Source organism: Stegodyphus dumicola, chromosome X2, assembly GCF_044657685.1.
Source record: "Stegodyphus dumicola isolate Sdum_Otavi_A_Nest chromosome X2, ASM4465768v1".
NCBI classification, from domain to species: Eukaryota; Metazoa; Arthropoda; class Arachnida; order Araneae; family Eresidae; genus Stegodyphus; species Stegodyphus dumicola.
The window spans coordinates 116621386-116636537 of record NC_140781.1 but is presented as its reverse complement, the minus strand read 5'-3'; the positions used below and the strand labels follow the sequence as shown (position 1 = coordinate 116636537).

The following is a 15152-nucleotide window of genomic DNA, read 5'->3' as shown; positions in this document are numbered from 1 at the left end:
GTTAAAAAAAAAGTTATAAAAAGTCTGAAGGCTTTCAGATTTTATATTACGCCCAAAGGGGAAATTTCTTAACGTTTTTTGTGTTGCCTTTATTTATTAAATATCATGTTCTTCGCACTTAAACTATAACAAGAATATCATGAAATATTTAAAAGAGCATAACTTTAGAATTTCCGATACACAATCTCTCGCGCTGGAGATATATATTCCCTTCCCGTACAGTTTTGTCATTGCTCGCTTTGAAATCGTTGAGTATCTTAATCAAAAACTCACAAATGCTTTATGAAATATGAAATAGATAATAAAACAAATTCCAAATTTGGGCTTCCAGATGCCCAGTCGGGTGGAGACGTACGCTATTCAAAATTTGATGGCTCTAGGTACGTTGTCTTATCACAGTGAGAGAAACATACATACATTTATGCAGATTCTTCATTATTTAATTTCTTTAACTATAATACAGGGATCTAATATTTGGTGGCAACAATTTAAAAAGTGATTCGCCGTTTATGGTGAATGAACGGAAAATGCCAAAACGAAATTAATAGCCCTTCTGGATAAATTGCCCTTTGCGCTAAAAAGAAGGGAAATGTGGTATATATATAGAGAGAGCTAGAAATATTATCTTCCTGGGAAAGTAGGGCAAAAACTGCTGTAACACATTGAAGTAATTGTTCAGTTAAAGGATATATTTTAGAAAATTTTTTTAATTAAATTCATTACTATTGATTCCATCAAAAAAGGCTGTCTTGTCCAGGGTTATTGGACTTTTACAATAAAATCACTAACAATTAAGGAAATCTGAATTGTGTTTCGTCTTCAGATCTACTAGAGTAAATATTCGATTTAGTAGAATCTAAATTAAGATTTTGATTCAATTAAGTCAAGTAAATTCTATTCCCAAGCAGACGAATAAAATACCCCGACACGATTCTGACTTCTAAGAAAAAAACTGTAAGAAATATCGAATAAAACACCTGAATATACTCTAAAAGAATATGCAATAAATAAAATCGGATATACCCGAAAATACAAAGCTAAAGGAACATATTTAGAATTTCTTTTTTTACAATAAAACATAATTAGAAAAAAAAATAAATTTCAGAATTAATATTTCGCCCTATGAAACATAAAGTTTACAAAAATTGGTAAAAAATTCAAATAATTGCTTACGAATATTTATCTAATAAAATGTAATAAAATGGCTGCCTTTCTGGTATCAGCTATTTTGTTTAAAAATGTATCTAGAAGAAAAGTGGGTTCTTAAGTATCATGTCGCCGACTGCTGGAGGAAATTTCGGCAACAAACGCCAGTCGTTACTGCGGAATTCTAAAGGGCACGGTTATCCATAATTGGTGCTAAGTCGTGCTACTTGTCCAGTGGACGGAATAATACATAAGTACCGAATAGTAGCTTGCTATCGTGCAAAGGTTGCAGCAACGTTTAAGGGTTGCAACATTTAATAGCCAGAGAAAATTCTACTTGGCGTACAATTTGCTCGCATGTATATACTGATTCTATGATTTATCTGAAAATATTATTACATAAAATAGCTCTGTCTTGTTTAGTTAGGGTAAATAGGGTTCAGATAGATAGCTTTACCTTAAAGGGAACTTCGCTCGCAATTTAAAAAAATTTAAAAATTCCCAACGTAAACAATAGTCTCGTCGAGAAACGATCTCAAACGTTTATGTATTGCTAGGTCCAAAAACAAATAGTTGAATTATCAATCGTATCTACAAGTTAAGAATGTTATTCATAATAAATGAAATGTGCAAATGTTTAAACTTATTAAATGTAGTGTGTCAGATGAATCAATAAAAAGTTAATATTAATGTTGCTATTATAGCACAATAAACTGATGTGTCATCAATATCAAAATAAAATAAATTTCATAGCATTTTAGTAAGCGCTTTTAAAAGGGCTGTGAAAAATTAACCCATTTCATTGGCGCACAGAGCCGTGTCAAAAAATCTTAACACTTGGCGTGAATCTATAAATTAATTGCTCTTGTTATTTGTTAATATTTGTTTACGACTAACTCTTAAAATTCATCGCATTTTAAATTTGCGCAATCTTGCATTTTTTGTCCAGGGAAAGTGTCTCACTGTCTTCGATTGGGCCTTGAATAAGAACAAAGAAATAAATGTATTACATTATAGACTAGCAAAGTGTGTCAAGTGAGGATTTATCGACATAAGAAAGGCGTTAAGGTTATGAAGAGTTTTAATGTACACGTTATCCATTTATACGCAAAATTCCTTCATAAAGATTGAAAAGGGTATATTTAAATAATACAAGTAGATCTTTAAAAAACGGTAAGCTAGGAAAGAAAAGAAAGAGAATCATCCTGACAACTAATCTGCATATATGTGGTTACTTCTAAGAATAAGCAAAAATTCTAAAATTCTTCCATCAACAATCACCAACAATAAAAATTTAAGGAAAATTAAACACAAATATTACTGGATCTGCTATTTGCATCTGCTGGTATTTTTTTACCTATTCACATCCTTATATATTTTTTAATTTCCTTTATTATAAAATTTTAATTTCGGAAGTTAAAGCAATCTGATCCGCTATTAATAATACATTGAGTTACCAATATAATAATTTTTTTTTTCCAGACAGCATGTTTCAGTAGTATATCTTACATATTTAGCTCATAGCAGTCTTATATACTAAAAAAGTACATTAAACGCAGTTTTATTTTCTATACATTACGCAGTTATTACCAAAATTTAAAACGGCTGCAGAAGCTTAAACATTAAAAGTCGAGTGAGGATATTATACGCAGCGCTATCCTTGACACGCGATTCTTTAATCAACCTTGAAGAAAAGTAAGGACCACTTCCTAATACGAGCGTACTGCAGCACTATATCGCTTCTAAACATACAACAGCGAAGGGAACAAAGTGCTTCCTTTACGCAAGGAATGTTTTCATAATACAGAAATCAAATCACTAAAAAGAAAATAGATTTAATATTTTGTCTCAGTTAAACTTATTAAGAGTAAGTAACAAGTCACAGAATACAGAACATACATAACTTACCTTGTAACAGCTCAGTTCGTTAAAACTTTCAAAGAAACTGATCACACTTTATGAGAACTCCATAAGACGTGAGCACTAGTAGCTCACCTTATCAGCGTCGGCCAGAGAGCTGAAGGGCTATGCGAATGTTGCGAACTAAGGTCAAGTTCCTCTGGACAGAAATAATAAGAAGCAAAAGAAAACTGGGGGTCTCACATGTATTGTCCATTGTTCTGTGATTATACGTCGCGATGACAAAAGAGGCATCTCTATTACGATACCCGTTATCTCCTATCATGTAATTAAGCAGAAGGATGAGATATGGAATTTTTCTCACAGGTGGTTACTCTGTTTCCTTGCCTTAGAAATAGCAGGAAAGGAAGTCATTTCTGACAACAATTTAAATATTTTTCACAGAAAAACAAAAACAATCGAACTTCGATGACCGAAACCGAAGAGAAGAGAAATTCGAGAAATAATTTAACTAACCGAAATTTTGATTTTACGAGATTTCGGCTACTTACGTTTGAAAACCGCCAAAAATTTTACGTAGAATGCTCATATGAACAAAATATTTAACAATGTAAGATGAAAATAATTGTTTGCTTTACTGAGAATAATTATTCTGACACATGAAACAATTTTGAGATATGATTGAAATACAGAAATACAAATTTTTCATTGCATAAATTTTTAAAAAATTCAATGACCAGACATTTGCTTACTAGGCATTTGTCGGAAGTAGCAATCCCCCCTTCCGTCTTTTCACGGAGACAGCGCATCACAGGGATCGATCTGTATCACGTCCGCAAGAAGGGAAATAACTTTTTTTGAGCTTTCCTGAGTCTAAGTATGCAACTTGACAACTACAAATATCCATGCGATCTCGGCATTCGAACATAGACTCAACAATATGGCAATTGGCTCCGTACCCAGAGTGTCAAACAGGCTGGCTTTTAATCGTATTTCTGTATTATAAAGCTGTTTTATGTAGCTGCAGAATATACAGTTCTGATTGAGGATCGGATGGCATAGGCCTACTTGAAAGTGATAATGAAATTTCTAAAAATGTTTTCTAAGGAACATCACAGAAAACTAATAATGTAAACAGTATCACGAAAACCATGTTTTAGACTATTATTATTGAATTTTTTTAAAAAATGCTTTAAATATTTTTTAAAATAGCATCAAAGTGTACAATGCCATATAGGTAAGCCATATAATTAAGTTTTACTTTATGCCATATAAAAATGCAGATTGAAGTTCTACAAAAATTACAATTAATTATTGGGTTGTAAGGTATTTTCTTCCTCCTTACGGCTTGCTTTCGTGATGTAATTGGAAAGTATATATGGCTAACAACCGAAAGATTCGGAGTTCGAGTCCCAATAAGGGCATTGACATTTTTCACGTCTCTTGCTGCGACAAACCTAATTAACTCTAGAAGTGGAGCCACAACTAAAAGGTGGTATAAGACAATTCGTCATCACCAGGATTTGGCGATTACTTACCTACCCCTACCCCCCAGTCATCCTCTAAGAGGAAGTGTGTGTAAGGTATTTTCGTCCTCCTTACTACTTGCTTTCCTAGTGTAATTGGAAAGCACGTCTGGCTAGCAATCAGAAAGTCCGGAGTTGAGTCCCACAGCTTTGACAAACATAATGACACAACAAAGTTTATTTTTTAGTAGTCACAACAGCAAGACTGTAACTGCTAGTGGTAGTTCGATCCGAGTTCAAATCCCGGAGACTCAAAAACTAACGAAAGTGTAAATTACTTCGACATTTAAGGTTTCTACAAAAGAACTATGCGCCATGACTTCCATTGTTTGGAGGTAACATTGAACTTTGGCTTGGGGAGGTAAAAAGGTAATCACTGTTATGTCCTTAAAAAAGGAAGGAAAAAAAAATCTGATGATGACAACACATGACTTCTGGCCAATTCCCTGTTGTTATGTCACTTAACAATCTTAAGATTTTTAACAGCATTACAACTTTAGAATTTTTGGTAAAGTGTTGCCATACATTTCTTTTTATATTCGATATATTACTTATATTTACTATAAGAATATTATTTCTTTAAAAATAATACATAACTATAACACTGGAGGCAGCATCTTTTTATTTGAAAAGCGGTTCGGCAAAATTGAAATTAACACATAGAGGATTGAGTCTAATGAATTTAATCGCTTCAGAATGAGAACTCGTCTTCATAATGAAATTATTCTCGTTGCATTTAACATAATTTCAAGAATACATTTAATGCTTATAAATGTAATATGCTAATCTCAATCTTATTTTAAATACCAGATTTTAGATGTTTTAGATTATATTATAATATATTTACGAAAGTTCCTTCAGAACTTCAAATAAAATATTACTTTCGCTTTAGCAATTTTAGGCAAAAATCTAATATGTTGCTCCATTGATATAAAAGTCTTAAATACGAAAACTGAAATGCTTTGAATTATATTTTAATATAGCTTTTCGTTAAAATTTGTTATGGACTTTCCCGTAGCATACCGCTTCCTACTGCCCAATTTTACCCAAAGTCTAATTAGCTCTTTATATGAAAACAGAGAGCTCATATACGAAAAATGGAAATTTTGGAAATTTTATAATATAACAGTTACTGTGGATCCCCGCCCATAAAAAATCGTCACACATATACACACAGACAGGCAAACATCATTCTAAAAATAATAATGATTCTAATACAGGCTGGTTGAAATTCACTGCAAACTCACTATCGAAACGTTACCTCCAACACATATGTTGGTTGAAAGTTGGCGGGAGACTCCTCCCCCCCCCAAAAAAAATCAACCTATAGGATATTTCGACTAATCAAGTTAAAGGTTCTAGGCTTACTAGGAAAGGTTAGCTTTAATTTTTAATACATTTTATTAATGAAGAGAAAGAAATGTTAAGTCCGACTGTTGTGAAACTGATTAGCTGTATCTAACAAATATTAAAAACAAATCTCTTCATTTTGATGTACGAGACACAGATGGCGTTGGCTGTCATTGAAGTAGGAATAAAAAAAGGGTTTTCCCCTTTCGACCTCGTGACGTGAACTGATTAAGTGTGTAATAACTTTCGGGGCCAGAAAAATTTCCCGACAATTGTTAAAAAATGTATATATTTTGTAGTATAGAGAGAATATAATTAAATAAATCAACATATTAGAGTTTTTATTACAGATTCAACATCACACTACCCAGGTAAGTGAGCAAGTTTTGTCTTTAGTTTTTCTGGATTGCTCGGTATCTGGGATGAGTGAAGGAAGTATTTTTATTTTAATGATATTTAATGATAAGGCTATGTTTTAGTAATAACATAAAGTGGCGTCCCGTAACATAAAGTGACTCTTAAGAAATAAACTTAAAAAAAAATATTTTAATGGTTATAGATAGTTTTTGATGTATTAAAGTATAATTAAGTTTAAATTCGAAACTATTTTTTGTAAAGCAGTTTGTTTTATTTTGAAAGTTAACTATGGAAGCTTTAAAGGCTCTGAAACTTAAACGGGCAGGTTTACGCACTTACTTTTGCAAAAACTGCTAATATTTTAAAAACGGAATTAGTAAAAGAAGATTTTTCTGTAGATTTAGTACGAGATAAACTTACTAAACTACAAAATGTATATTCAGATATAAAAAATGTAGATGATAAAATTCTTGATTTGTTAGCTGAAGACGGGAAAACTTTAGAGGATGATGTTACTAAAGAAATCGAAAGTCGCGAGGTGTATTCTGATGATTTCATAACACTAACTCGGCAAATTAATGAAAAATTGCAATTTTCAGATGAAATCAATTTAGAAACAAGACCAAATGATGGTGCTGGTATTTGTTGTAGTAAGATTAAACAGTATAGACTTCCGAAAATCGAACTTAAGAAGTTTGATGGGGAATTGATAAATTGGTTACCGTTTTGGTCGCAGTTTGAGAAAATTCACACTGACCCTGATTTATATGAAAGTGACAAATTTTCCTATTTGATTCAGTGTATGAAGCCCGGATCACGTGCTAAAGAATTCATTGAAAGCTATCCGGTGACTTCGGAAAATTATGATAAAGCTGCTTTAGCTTTGAAGGAACGTTTTGGGAAACCTGAATTATTAGTAGAAGTGTATGTTAGGGAACTAATTAAATTAATTGTTTCTAATGTGAAGGCAGATCAAAAGGATAAATTACCTCTTGATAAACTGTATGATAAAATTGAAGCTCAGTTGAGAGCCTTAGAGTCTTTAGGTCTTAAATCGAGCGAAAACACATCGTGGTTATTTCCGATGGTGGAATCGTGTCTCACAGAGGATGTTTTAAAGGCGTGGCAAAGGAGTTCGTTCTTTAACCAGCCTGAAGAAACTGATATTTCTCGCCTTACCAACTTAATGAAATTTTTAAAGTCTGAAGTGGAGAGTGAGGAGAGATTAAAATTGGCGCGTAATGGACTCGATGGTGTTAGTCGTAAAGAAGGATATCATGATAAAGCAAAGAGAGAAACAAAAGGTAAATTTAAATTTAAGAAACAGGGAAATGTTCCCACTGCCACAGGTTTTCTTAAACCAGAGAACATGCATGTATTTTTTGTGGTAAAATGCATGATAGTAAAAATTGTTACGATGCGCGTTCATTATCTCTTAATGAAAGGATTTCTAAAGTTAAGGAGAAAAAATGCTATTTAAAATGCTTGGAACCAAATCATATGGCAAAGTTCTGTAAACAGTTTGTTAGGTGTTTTGCTTGTGGTAAATCACACTCAGTTATTTTGTGTCCGGACATTAATAATGAAACTGAACTTCCTACAGAAAAATCAGAAATAGACAACATACATACGGCTACAGCCAGGCAAACTTGTACCGCTGACGTAGCTTTAATGACTTTACGCGTAAGAGTAGCTGGTGTCAAAAAGCATAAAGATGTTAGAGTACTCTTAGATTGTGGTTCCCAGAAATCGTATATTTTGAAATCATTAGCCACTGAATTGGGGTTACCAATTATTTCCAAAGAAAATGTTGCTCTTACTTTATTTGGAGGTGCCAGAACAGAGGCAAAGATGCATAACAAATATTTGGTAAAATTATGTTCAGCCAGTCCGCGTAAGTATTCAGATCTAGAATTTGAATTTTTAGATCAAGACATAATATGTGGGGATATACCTCGGGTACCCAAGGGTCCAATATTAAAAGAATTACAACGAAACAACATTTGGTTGTCGGATCTGGGAGCAGATTGTCCAAAAATAGAAATGCTCATCGGTAGTGATATTTATGGAAAAATTCTCACGGGATCAGTAAAACAACTAAAAGGAGGACTAACAGCAGTTTGTACAAAACTTGGTTGGACAGTTTGTGGTGTATCGGAGGAATTTGTTAATCACAAAGATAAAGATGCTTCCATTTTGTGTGCAAGTTTAGTGGGTCACGACTTTAAAATCTCCGATCTTTGGAGCTTAGAAACGATCGGAATATTAGATGCTCATCAGAATTCAACTAACGCTGCTGAGGAAGAAATTGCCCACGAACAATTTTTAAACTCTCTTTCCAGAAACGAAGATGGTCGTTATTGTGTCGGATTACCTTGGTTAGTATATAACGCAGAATTGCCATCAAATCGTCATGTAGCAGAAAAAAGATTGTTCAGTGTCACCCGAAAACTCAAGTCTTTACATAAATATGAAGAATATGATAGAATTTTTAATGAATGGATGGAGGAGGGTGTAATTGAAATAGTACCAGACAATGAACTGAATTATAAAGGGCACTACTTACCGCATCACCCAGTATTTAAACCAGACAGTGTCTCAACTAAGATAAGACCTGTTTTTGACGCATCATGTAAAGTTAATAGATCGCCCTCCCTTAATGATTATTTAGTAAAAGGGCCAAATTTAATAGAAGAAATCCCTTCAATTTTGTTAAGATTTAGAGAAAAATGCATTGGCGTAACCTCTGATATCCGGCGTGCATTTTTACAGATTGAATTACGGAAAGAAGATAGGGACTTTTTAAGATTTTTACGGTGGGAGAAAGATAATGTACTGAAGGTTTTCCGCCATACGAGGGTAGTTTTTGGAGTAAAGTCTAGCCCTTTTCTATTAGGAGCGGTTATTTCAGTTCATTTGGCACAAGTACCAAAGGAACAAAGTTCTATTGCTCAGAAATTAAATAAATCCTTTTATATTGATAATTGTGTGACTTCTGTTGATAACGAAAAGGAGCTTGTGAATTTTGTGAAATCTTCTACTGAAATATTAGCTGAAGCAAAAATGGACTTACGTATGTGGACCTATGGCCCAGTAGAAAAAGATGTGGAACTAATCCAAAGTACTTTGTGCACTGAGTCCACAATGGAGAATTCTGTACCAGTTTTAGGAATTATGTGGGACAGAATAGAAGATAACCTTTATATTGAAATTAAGACTGTATTGGTTTCGGATAATTTGTCTAAAAGAGAGGTTTTGTCAGTAACGCAGACAATGTTTGATCCTTTGGGTTTCTTGACACCTGTTTCATTGCCTGCAAAGTTACTGCTACAGGAAATTTGGGCGATAAAAGCAGACTGGGATACTCCATTACCAGATAGTATCAAAAGTAAATTTTCGAGGTGGTATAATAAATTACAAATTTTGAATAAGTTGAGAATACCGCGACGTATAGGTTTTGTAGATAGAAGTTCCTGGACACTTCATATATTTTGTGATGCTAGCCAGCATGCTTATGCCACGGTAACATTTTTGAGATGCGAAACTAAAGAAGAAACATTAGTCAGTTTTGTAATGGCTAAGTCAAGAGTCGCACCCTTAAAAGAACTTACTATTCCCCGTCTAGAACTTATGGCCTGTCTTTTGGGCGTGCGTCTTTCCAAATATGTGACAGAAGCTCTTACATTGGATGACATCCCGAAATATTTTTGGACCGATTCCACCACGGCCATATCTTGGATTCAAAGAAATGATGCGTGGGGGACTTTTGTGGGCAATCGCGTGAAGGAAATTTGCGTTTTCACTAAAGCAAATCAGTGGTCATATGTACAGGGTCATTCTAACCCAGCTGATTTACCTTCTCGTGGTTGTTCCCCTCTTCAGTTTTTCGAATTAAATTGGTGGAGAGGGCCTGTTTGGCTCAAAGACCCTAGAGATAGTTGGCCAAAATTAGAGGTTAAGCCAAATGAAACTTTAGTTTTTTCAGAGCGCAGGAAAGGCATAAATTTAAATGTAAATCTTAGTATAACTACAAAAGCGGATAAAGTTAAGTGGTGTGAGAAGTTCTCTAAATTTTCAAAAATGTTAAGAGTTTTAGGTTGGATAAAGAGATTTATCAAAAATTGTCAAAAGAAAATTGTAAATAAAGAGCCTTTTCTGTCTGCTTCCGAGATAAAGGAATCTAAAATTATACTTCTTTCACTTGTTCAGGGGGAGAGTTTTCCAGAGACTGGAGACTCCATCAATGGTCTTTTGACCGTACGAGATCAGAGTGGCTTAAGAAGAGTAAAAACAAAAATCACCGAACGAGATGATTCTTATGCATTCCGGTACCCGATTTTATTACCTTCTAAGCATTATATTGTTGACTGTTTAATTAGAGATTACCATTTAAAGCATTCTCATGCCGGCGTACAAGCATTAACTGTTATAATTAGAGAAGAATTCTGGATCATTGGTGCAAGACGCCGAATTAGATCGGTGGTGAAACAGTGCGTCCGTTGTAAACGATTTTCAGCAAAACCTCCAACTACTGCACCCATTCAATTACCATTAGACAGAGTTCGAGATGCGTTCGCATTTGAAGTTACCGGCATAGATTTATGTGGCCCTCTGATTCTCAAAAATAAAAACAAAACCTGGGTAGTACTGTTTACGTGTGCTGTATATAGATGTGCACATTTGGAACTAGTGACATCCGTAAGTACCGAATGCTTCATTCAAGCGTTTCGTCGGTTCATAGCCAGAAGAGGTCGGCCATCTACAGTTTATTCAGACAACGGCACAAATTTCGTCGGTACATCTGCATTGCTGAAAAAGGTTGACTGGGTAAAGGTAATTGCTCAGGAAACTTTGCATCCCATCACTTGGAAGTTCATTCCACCCACTGCTGCTTGGTGGGGCGGATGGTGGGAGCGTCTAATCCGCACAGCCAAGAATTTGATTGTGAGAGTCTTAGGACAAGCTGCAGTCAATTACGAAGAGTTACTCACCGTCATCTGTGATGTGGAAGCCGTAGTAAACTGTCGACCACTAACTTATGTGTCAAATGACTCTGAGGACCTTCTACCATTAACGCCTTCCATGTTCTTACAGGACATTAAGGTTTCAGGTACAGCAGATTTGGATGCTTTAGATCGAAATAAACTGTTGGCTCGTCAGCGTTTCTGCCAGGAACTTCGAGAACAATTTCGTAGCCGTTTCCGCAAGGAGTACCTTGGACAGTTAGTACAAAAGCATGGACAGACGGACTGTGAATTAAAAGTTGGAGACATCGTGCTAATAGGTTGTGAGAACCTTAAAAGAGTGAACTGGCCAATTGCTCGTGTCCAAGAACTTTCTACAAGCAGAGTTGGACGTGTAAGAGTTGTAAAAGTGAAAACTAGAAATGGCATACTGATTCGTCCTGTACGTAAACTGTACCCTCTAGAAGTGTGTTCCTGTACTAAGGATACCATTATTTGATTTTTGATTTTCCTTCTGAAAATCAAAAAGGTGGGAGTGTTGTGAAACTGATTAGCTGTATCTAACAAATATTAAAAACAAATCTCTTCATTTTGATGTACGAGACACAGATGGCGTTGGCTGTCATTGAAGTAGGAAGAAAAAAGGGTTTTGCCCTTTCGACCTCGTGACGTGAACTGATTAAGTGTGTAATAACTTTCGGGGCCAGAAAAATTTCCCGACAATTGTTAAAAAATGTATATATTTTGTAGTATAGAGAGAATATAATTAAATAAATCAACATATTAGAGTTTTTATTACAGATTCAACATCACACTACCCAGGTAAGTGAGCAAGTTTTGTCTTTAGTTTTTCTGGATTGCTCGGTATCTGGGATGAGTGAAGGAAGTATTTTTATTTTAATGATATTTAATGATAAGACTATGTTTTAGTAATAACACCGACTAATCAAAAATGTCATATTATTTGAAGTTCTGCCGTATCTTTTGGAAGAATAGCAGAAAACACTTTTTAACAAACAGAAATTTTTAAGGCAGTAAAGACTTGAATAAATAACGAAACCTAATTCGCTTCTCCCCAGAAATGAATACAATGTTGTCATAAAATTTATTTCTCCAATTTATAAATTGTATTAAAAATATAACCTTCAAAGCTAATTTACAGCCTCCTTTGTTTATTAGACGCAATCAGTGCTTCGATGTGGCTGCGCCTATCGTCTTCAATGTCACTCTAAGCAAAGGACAAACAGGTCAGTGACAAACAAAAGTGCTATGAGAAAACCCGAGTTTCCAAGAAAGCATAATATAATATTAAAAATTAAAACTGATATCTGAACCTAGGATTTGCTATCCATGGAATATGATTAACTGATCCTGAGCTACAAAAGTCGGTAATTCTTACTTGGATAATTTTTACGGATGATTCAGCCTTAATGATATGGCCAACTGCCCTTAGATGTGTAATCGGACTGAAAGCGCATTTCATAACCTATACAATATTCATTCTTAAACAGAGCAAAACAGTAACAAAAAATTCTTAATTTCGTTTAGTTGTTGTTCATGTTTATTATTTTGAGATATATAATGCATTGCGTTGTTTCGTAAAAAGGTAATCTGTTTAATAATCAAAAAGGAATTAGTCTTGTTTGGCATTCTCTTCATGTTACAAAGTCACTGCTAACTGTACAGAGCACATGAGCATCAGTTGTTCGACCCGAGTTTTCAGATATATACCAGTGAATGGATTGGCTATTATAGGGGTTCACAAAACGTAAAAATACTACAGTTAAAGAAAGAGCTGCGTATTTGTATTAGTCCATGAAAGAATAAAAATTATAGTTCGCCAGCAAATAACTGCGTGATTAAAGGATAAATAAATATCGAAAATTAAAAGTAAATCTATCTGCTTTGAGGTAAGTAATGTTCACAGCACTTTTCCTCTTGTTTATAAGAGATACAACCTTACATTTTGGAGGAAGCGCACATTGCAGTCAGCACGTACAATCTGCTGAAACTGTGCTTTCCGTTAAAAGTGTTATCAATAAAAGATCTTTTTGTTGCTCTTGAAACAAGCTACTTGATATACTGGTTTTCAAAAATTAGGGAAAACATAAAATTAGCAATGATGCATTAAAAATCTAACCTATTTGATAAAAAAAAACGGGTAAGTTCTTAGGAAAATGATGCTAAACAAAATACGCCGCGCGAAATAGTACCACTATAATCGGTTTATTTCATGAAAAAGTATTTAGAAAATGCATACTTTAGAGCGAGATCGTAATTTATGCTTGGGAGATAAGAAGTCTGACATAGCTATGATACAACGAAGCCAGTCATTGCATCATGGCTATTTCGGGCAAATGATACAACAAAGACATTTTTATACACTGACTTCGTTGTACCACATGCCGGACGAACTACATTGGGAGACTTGAGGCAGAATGAAGTCCGACAAAACTTAGCGGAATAGTAAAAGGAAGTCCATATATTTCGAAAAAATAGAAATTTTCTTCAAAACTGTAGGTCTGTGTACCTATGGATGATTTAATTATAATCTAGATTCGTCCTCAGAAAAGCCAGCAAGAAAATGCCCAAAGCTGTTATGAGTTTTGAAAACCGATACCTGTAATTATGTTCAGAAAAGAGGAGGACCTCGACATCAGCCCGACTAAGAGCTTACTTTTCAGGATCGATGGTACAATATTTTATTATGCAAAGAGGATTTTATGCAGTATATGCGAGAACATCACGCATATGTATATCTCTCACCTTTGGTCAGAGGAGGGAACGTTTGCGCTGGGTACGCCAGCATACAAACTGGACTTAAGTCTGTGGAGGTTTGTTCTTTTGGCAAACCTCAATATCTTTCCATGTAGAACCAAATGCCAAAAATGTTGAAACGATATCCAGTGATGCTTGCATAAATCATTATGTAGGTGCAACACCTGAAAAATTGTTTTCCGAGATGACAGCATCCGACCCCATAGAGTTCATATGGTGAAAGAACCTCTTCAGAACACATTATTTGGGGCACGGAGTGGACACTTCCATTCCTTCGACCTGAATCCTATTACACACGTCTGAGATGCTTTAGGAAACATTTTATTACTCTCAATGTTCCTTTTCAAACGCTGATGATATACTAAAAACAGCTTTGCAAGAAGCATGAGTTTCGTTCCGTACTGAATCTCATACCCCACACTATCAAGTAGCAGCATGGAAAATGGCTGCAGGTGTTGCTACCCAAGATAATCACATTCTGTACATAAGTTACCTTCCGTCTCCAAGCTAACATCTCCAGTTTGTAGTTTTGATTCCATGTGCTAGAAAATAAACTTGTTTTTATTACATCTTACTGTCCGGTGGGTGTTATTATATGCCGACCAAGTTTACTAAATATATATATTTTTTTTTTCAAATGGCAGATTGTGAACAATTACAAATGTAACCCAGTTCATTAATCTATACAAGGCCGGGTGTGGTGATCTCTTTATTATGGAGGCACCTAATAAGTGGGCCACCATACCCTTTCCTATGAAGGGACGGACATTTACAACCATGCCTTCCTCCGCGATTCGAACCCAGGCCCTTCGGCATCGCAGTCAGCTTCCCTGACCACTATACCGACGGGGCGGCAGTTTACTAAATATCTACCTCTATATTTCTATGTTTTCTACTTTTGTAAGTTTTCTTAATGCTGAAAACCCGCGCATATTTTGTTTTATTTATAAATATCGTTAAAGTATTGAGAGAAAAAATTAACTGTTAACCGAATTAAGAAACATAAATCTTAAAATAAAATGATTGCAACATAAATGAATTCAATTCAGCACTAATATGTTATCCAGACCTAAGATAGTTAGAAGAAAAAAAACTTGATAAGCAAGCTTAGGAACTTATAAAACATGAGTCTTTCTCTGTTTGAATTAACACACGTGTCGTCTGTAAACCA

General features: G+C 34.7%; 2 protein-coding genes across 3 annotated transcripts in view; one reads left to right on the top strand and one right to left on the bottom strand.

Annotated features, from left to right (window-relative positions):
• Positions 1-15152, bottom strand: part of LOC118188529 (recombining binding protein suppressor of hairless-like) — a 192008-nt gene that overhangs the window by 161629 nt on the left and 15227 nt on the right. The window contains exon 1 of one of the 2 annotated variants that reach the window (XM_085809825.1): positions 3055-3155. The exons of the other annotated variant lie outside the window; for it this stretch is intronic. The gene's annotated coding sequence lies outside the window, so the exon portion shown is untranslated. Of the gene's footprint in view, positions 1-3054; positions 3156-15152 lie in introns of those variants that run through there. 2 annotated transcript variants of the gene reach the window in all.
• The window catches only part of LOC146992892 (uncharacterized), a 68627-nt gene continuing 61757 nt past the window's right edge, over positions 8283-15152 (top strand). The window contains exon 1 of the mRNA XM_085809587.1: positions 8283-12025. Coding sequence (XP_085665713.1) covers positions 8283-11702 — 3420 coding nt within the window. The 3' untranslated portion in view covers positions 11703-12025. The remainder of the gene's footprint in view (positions 12026-15152) is intronic.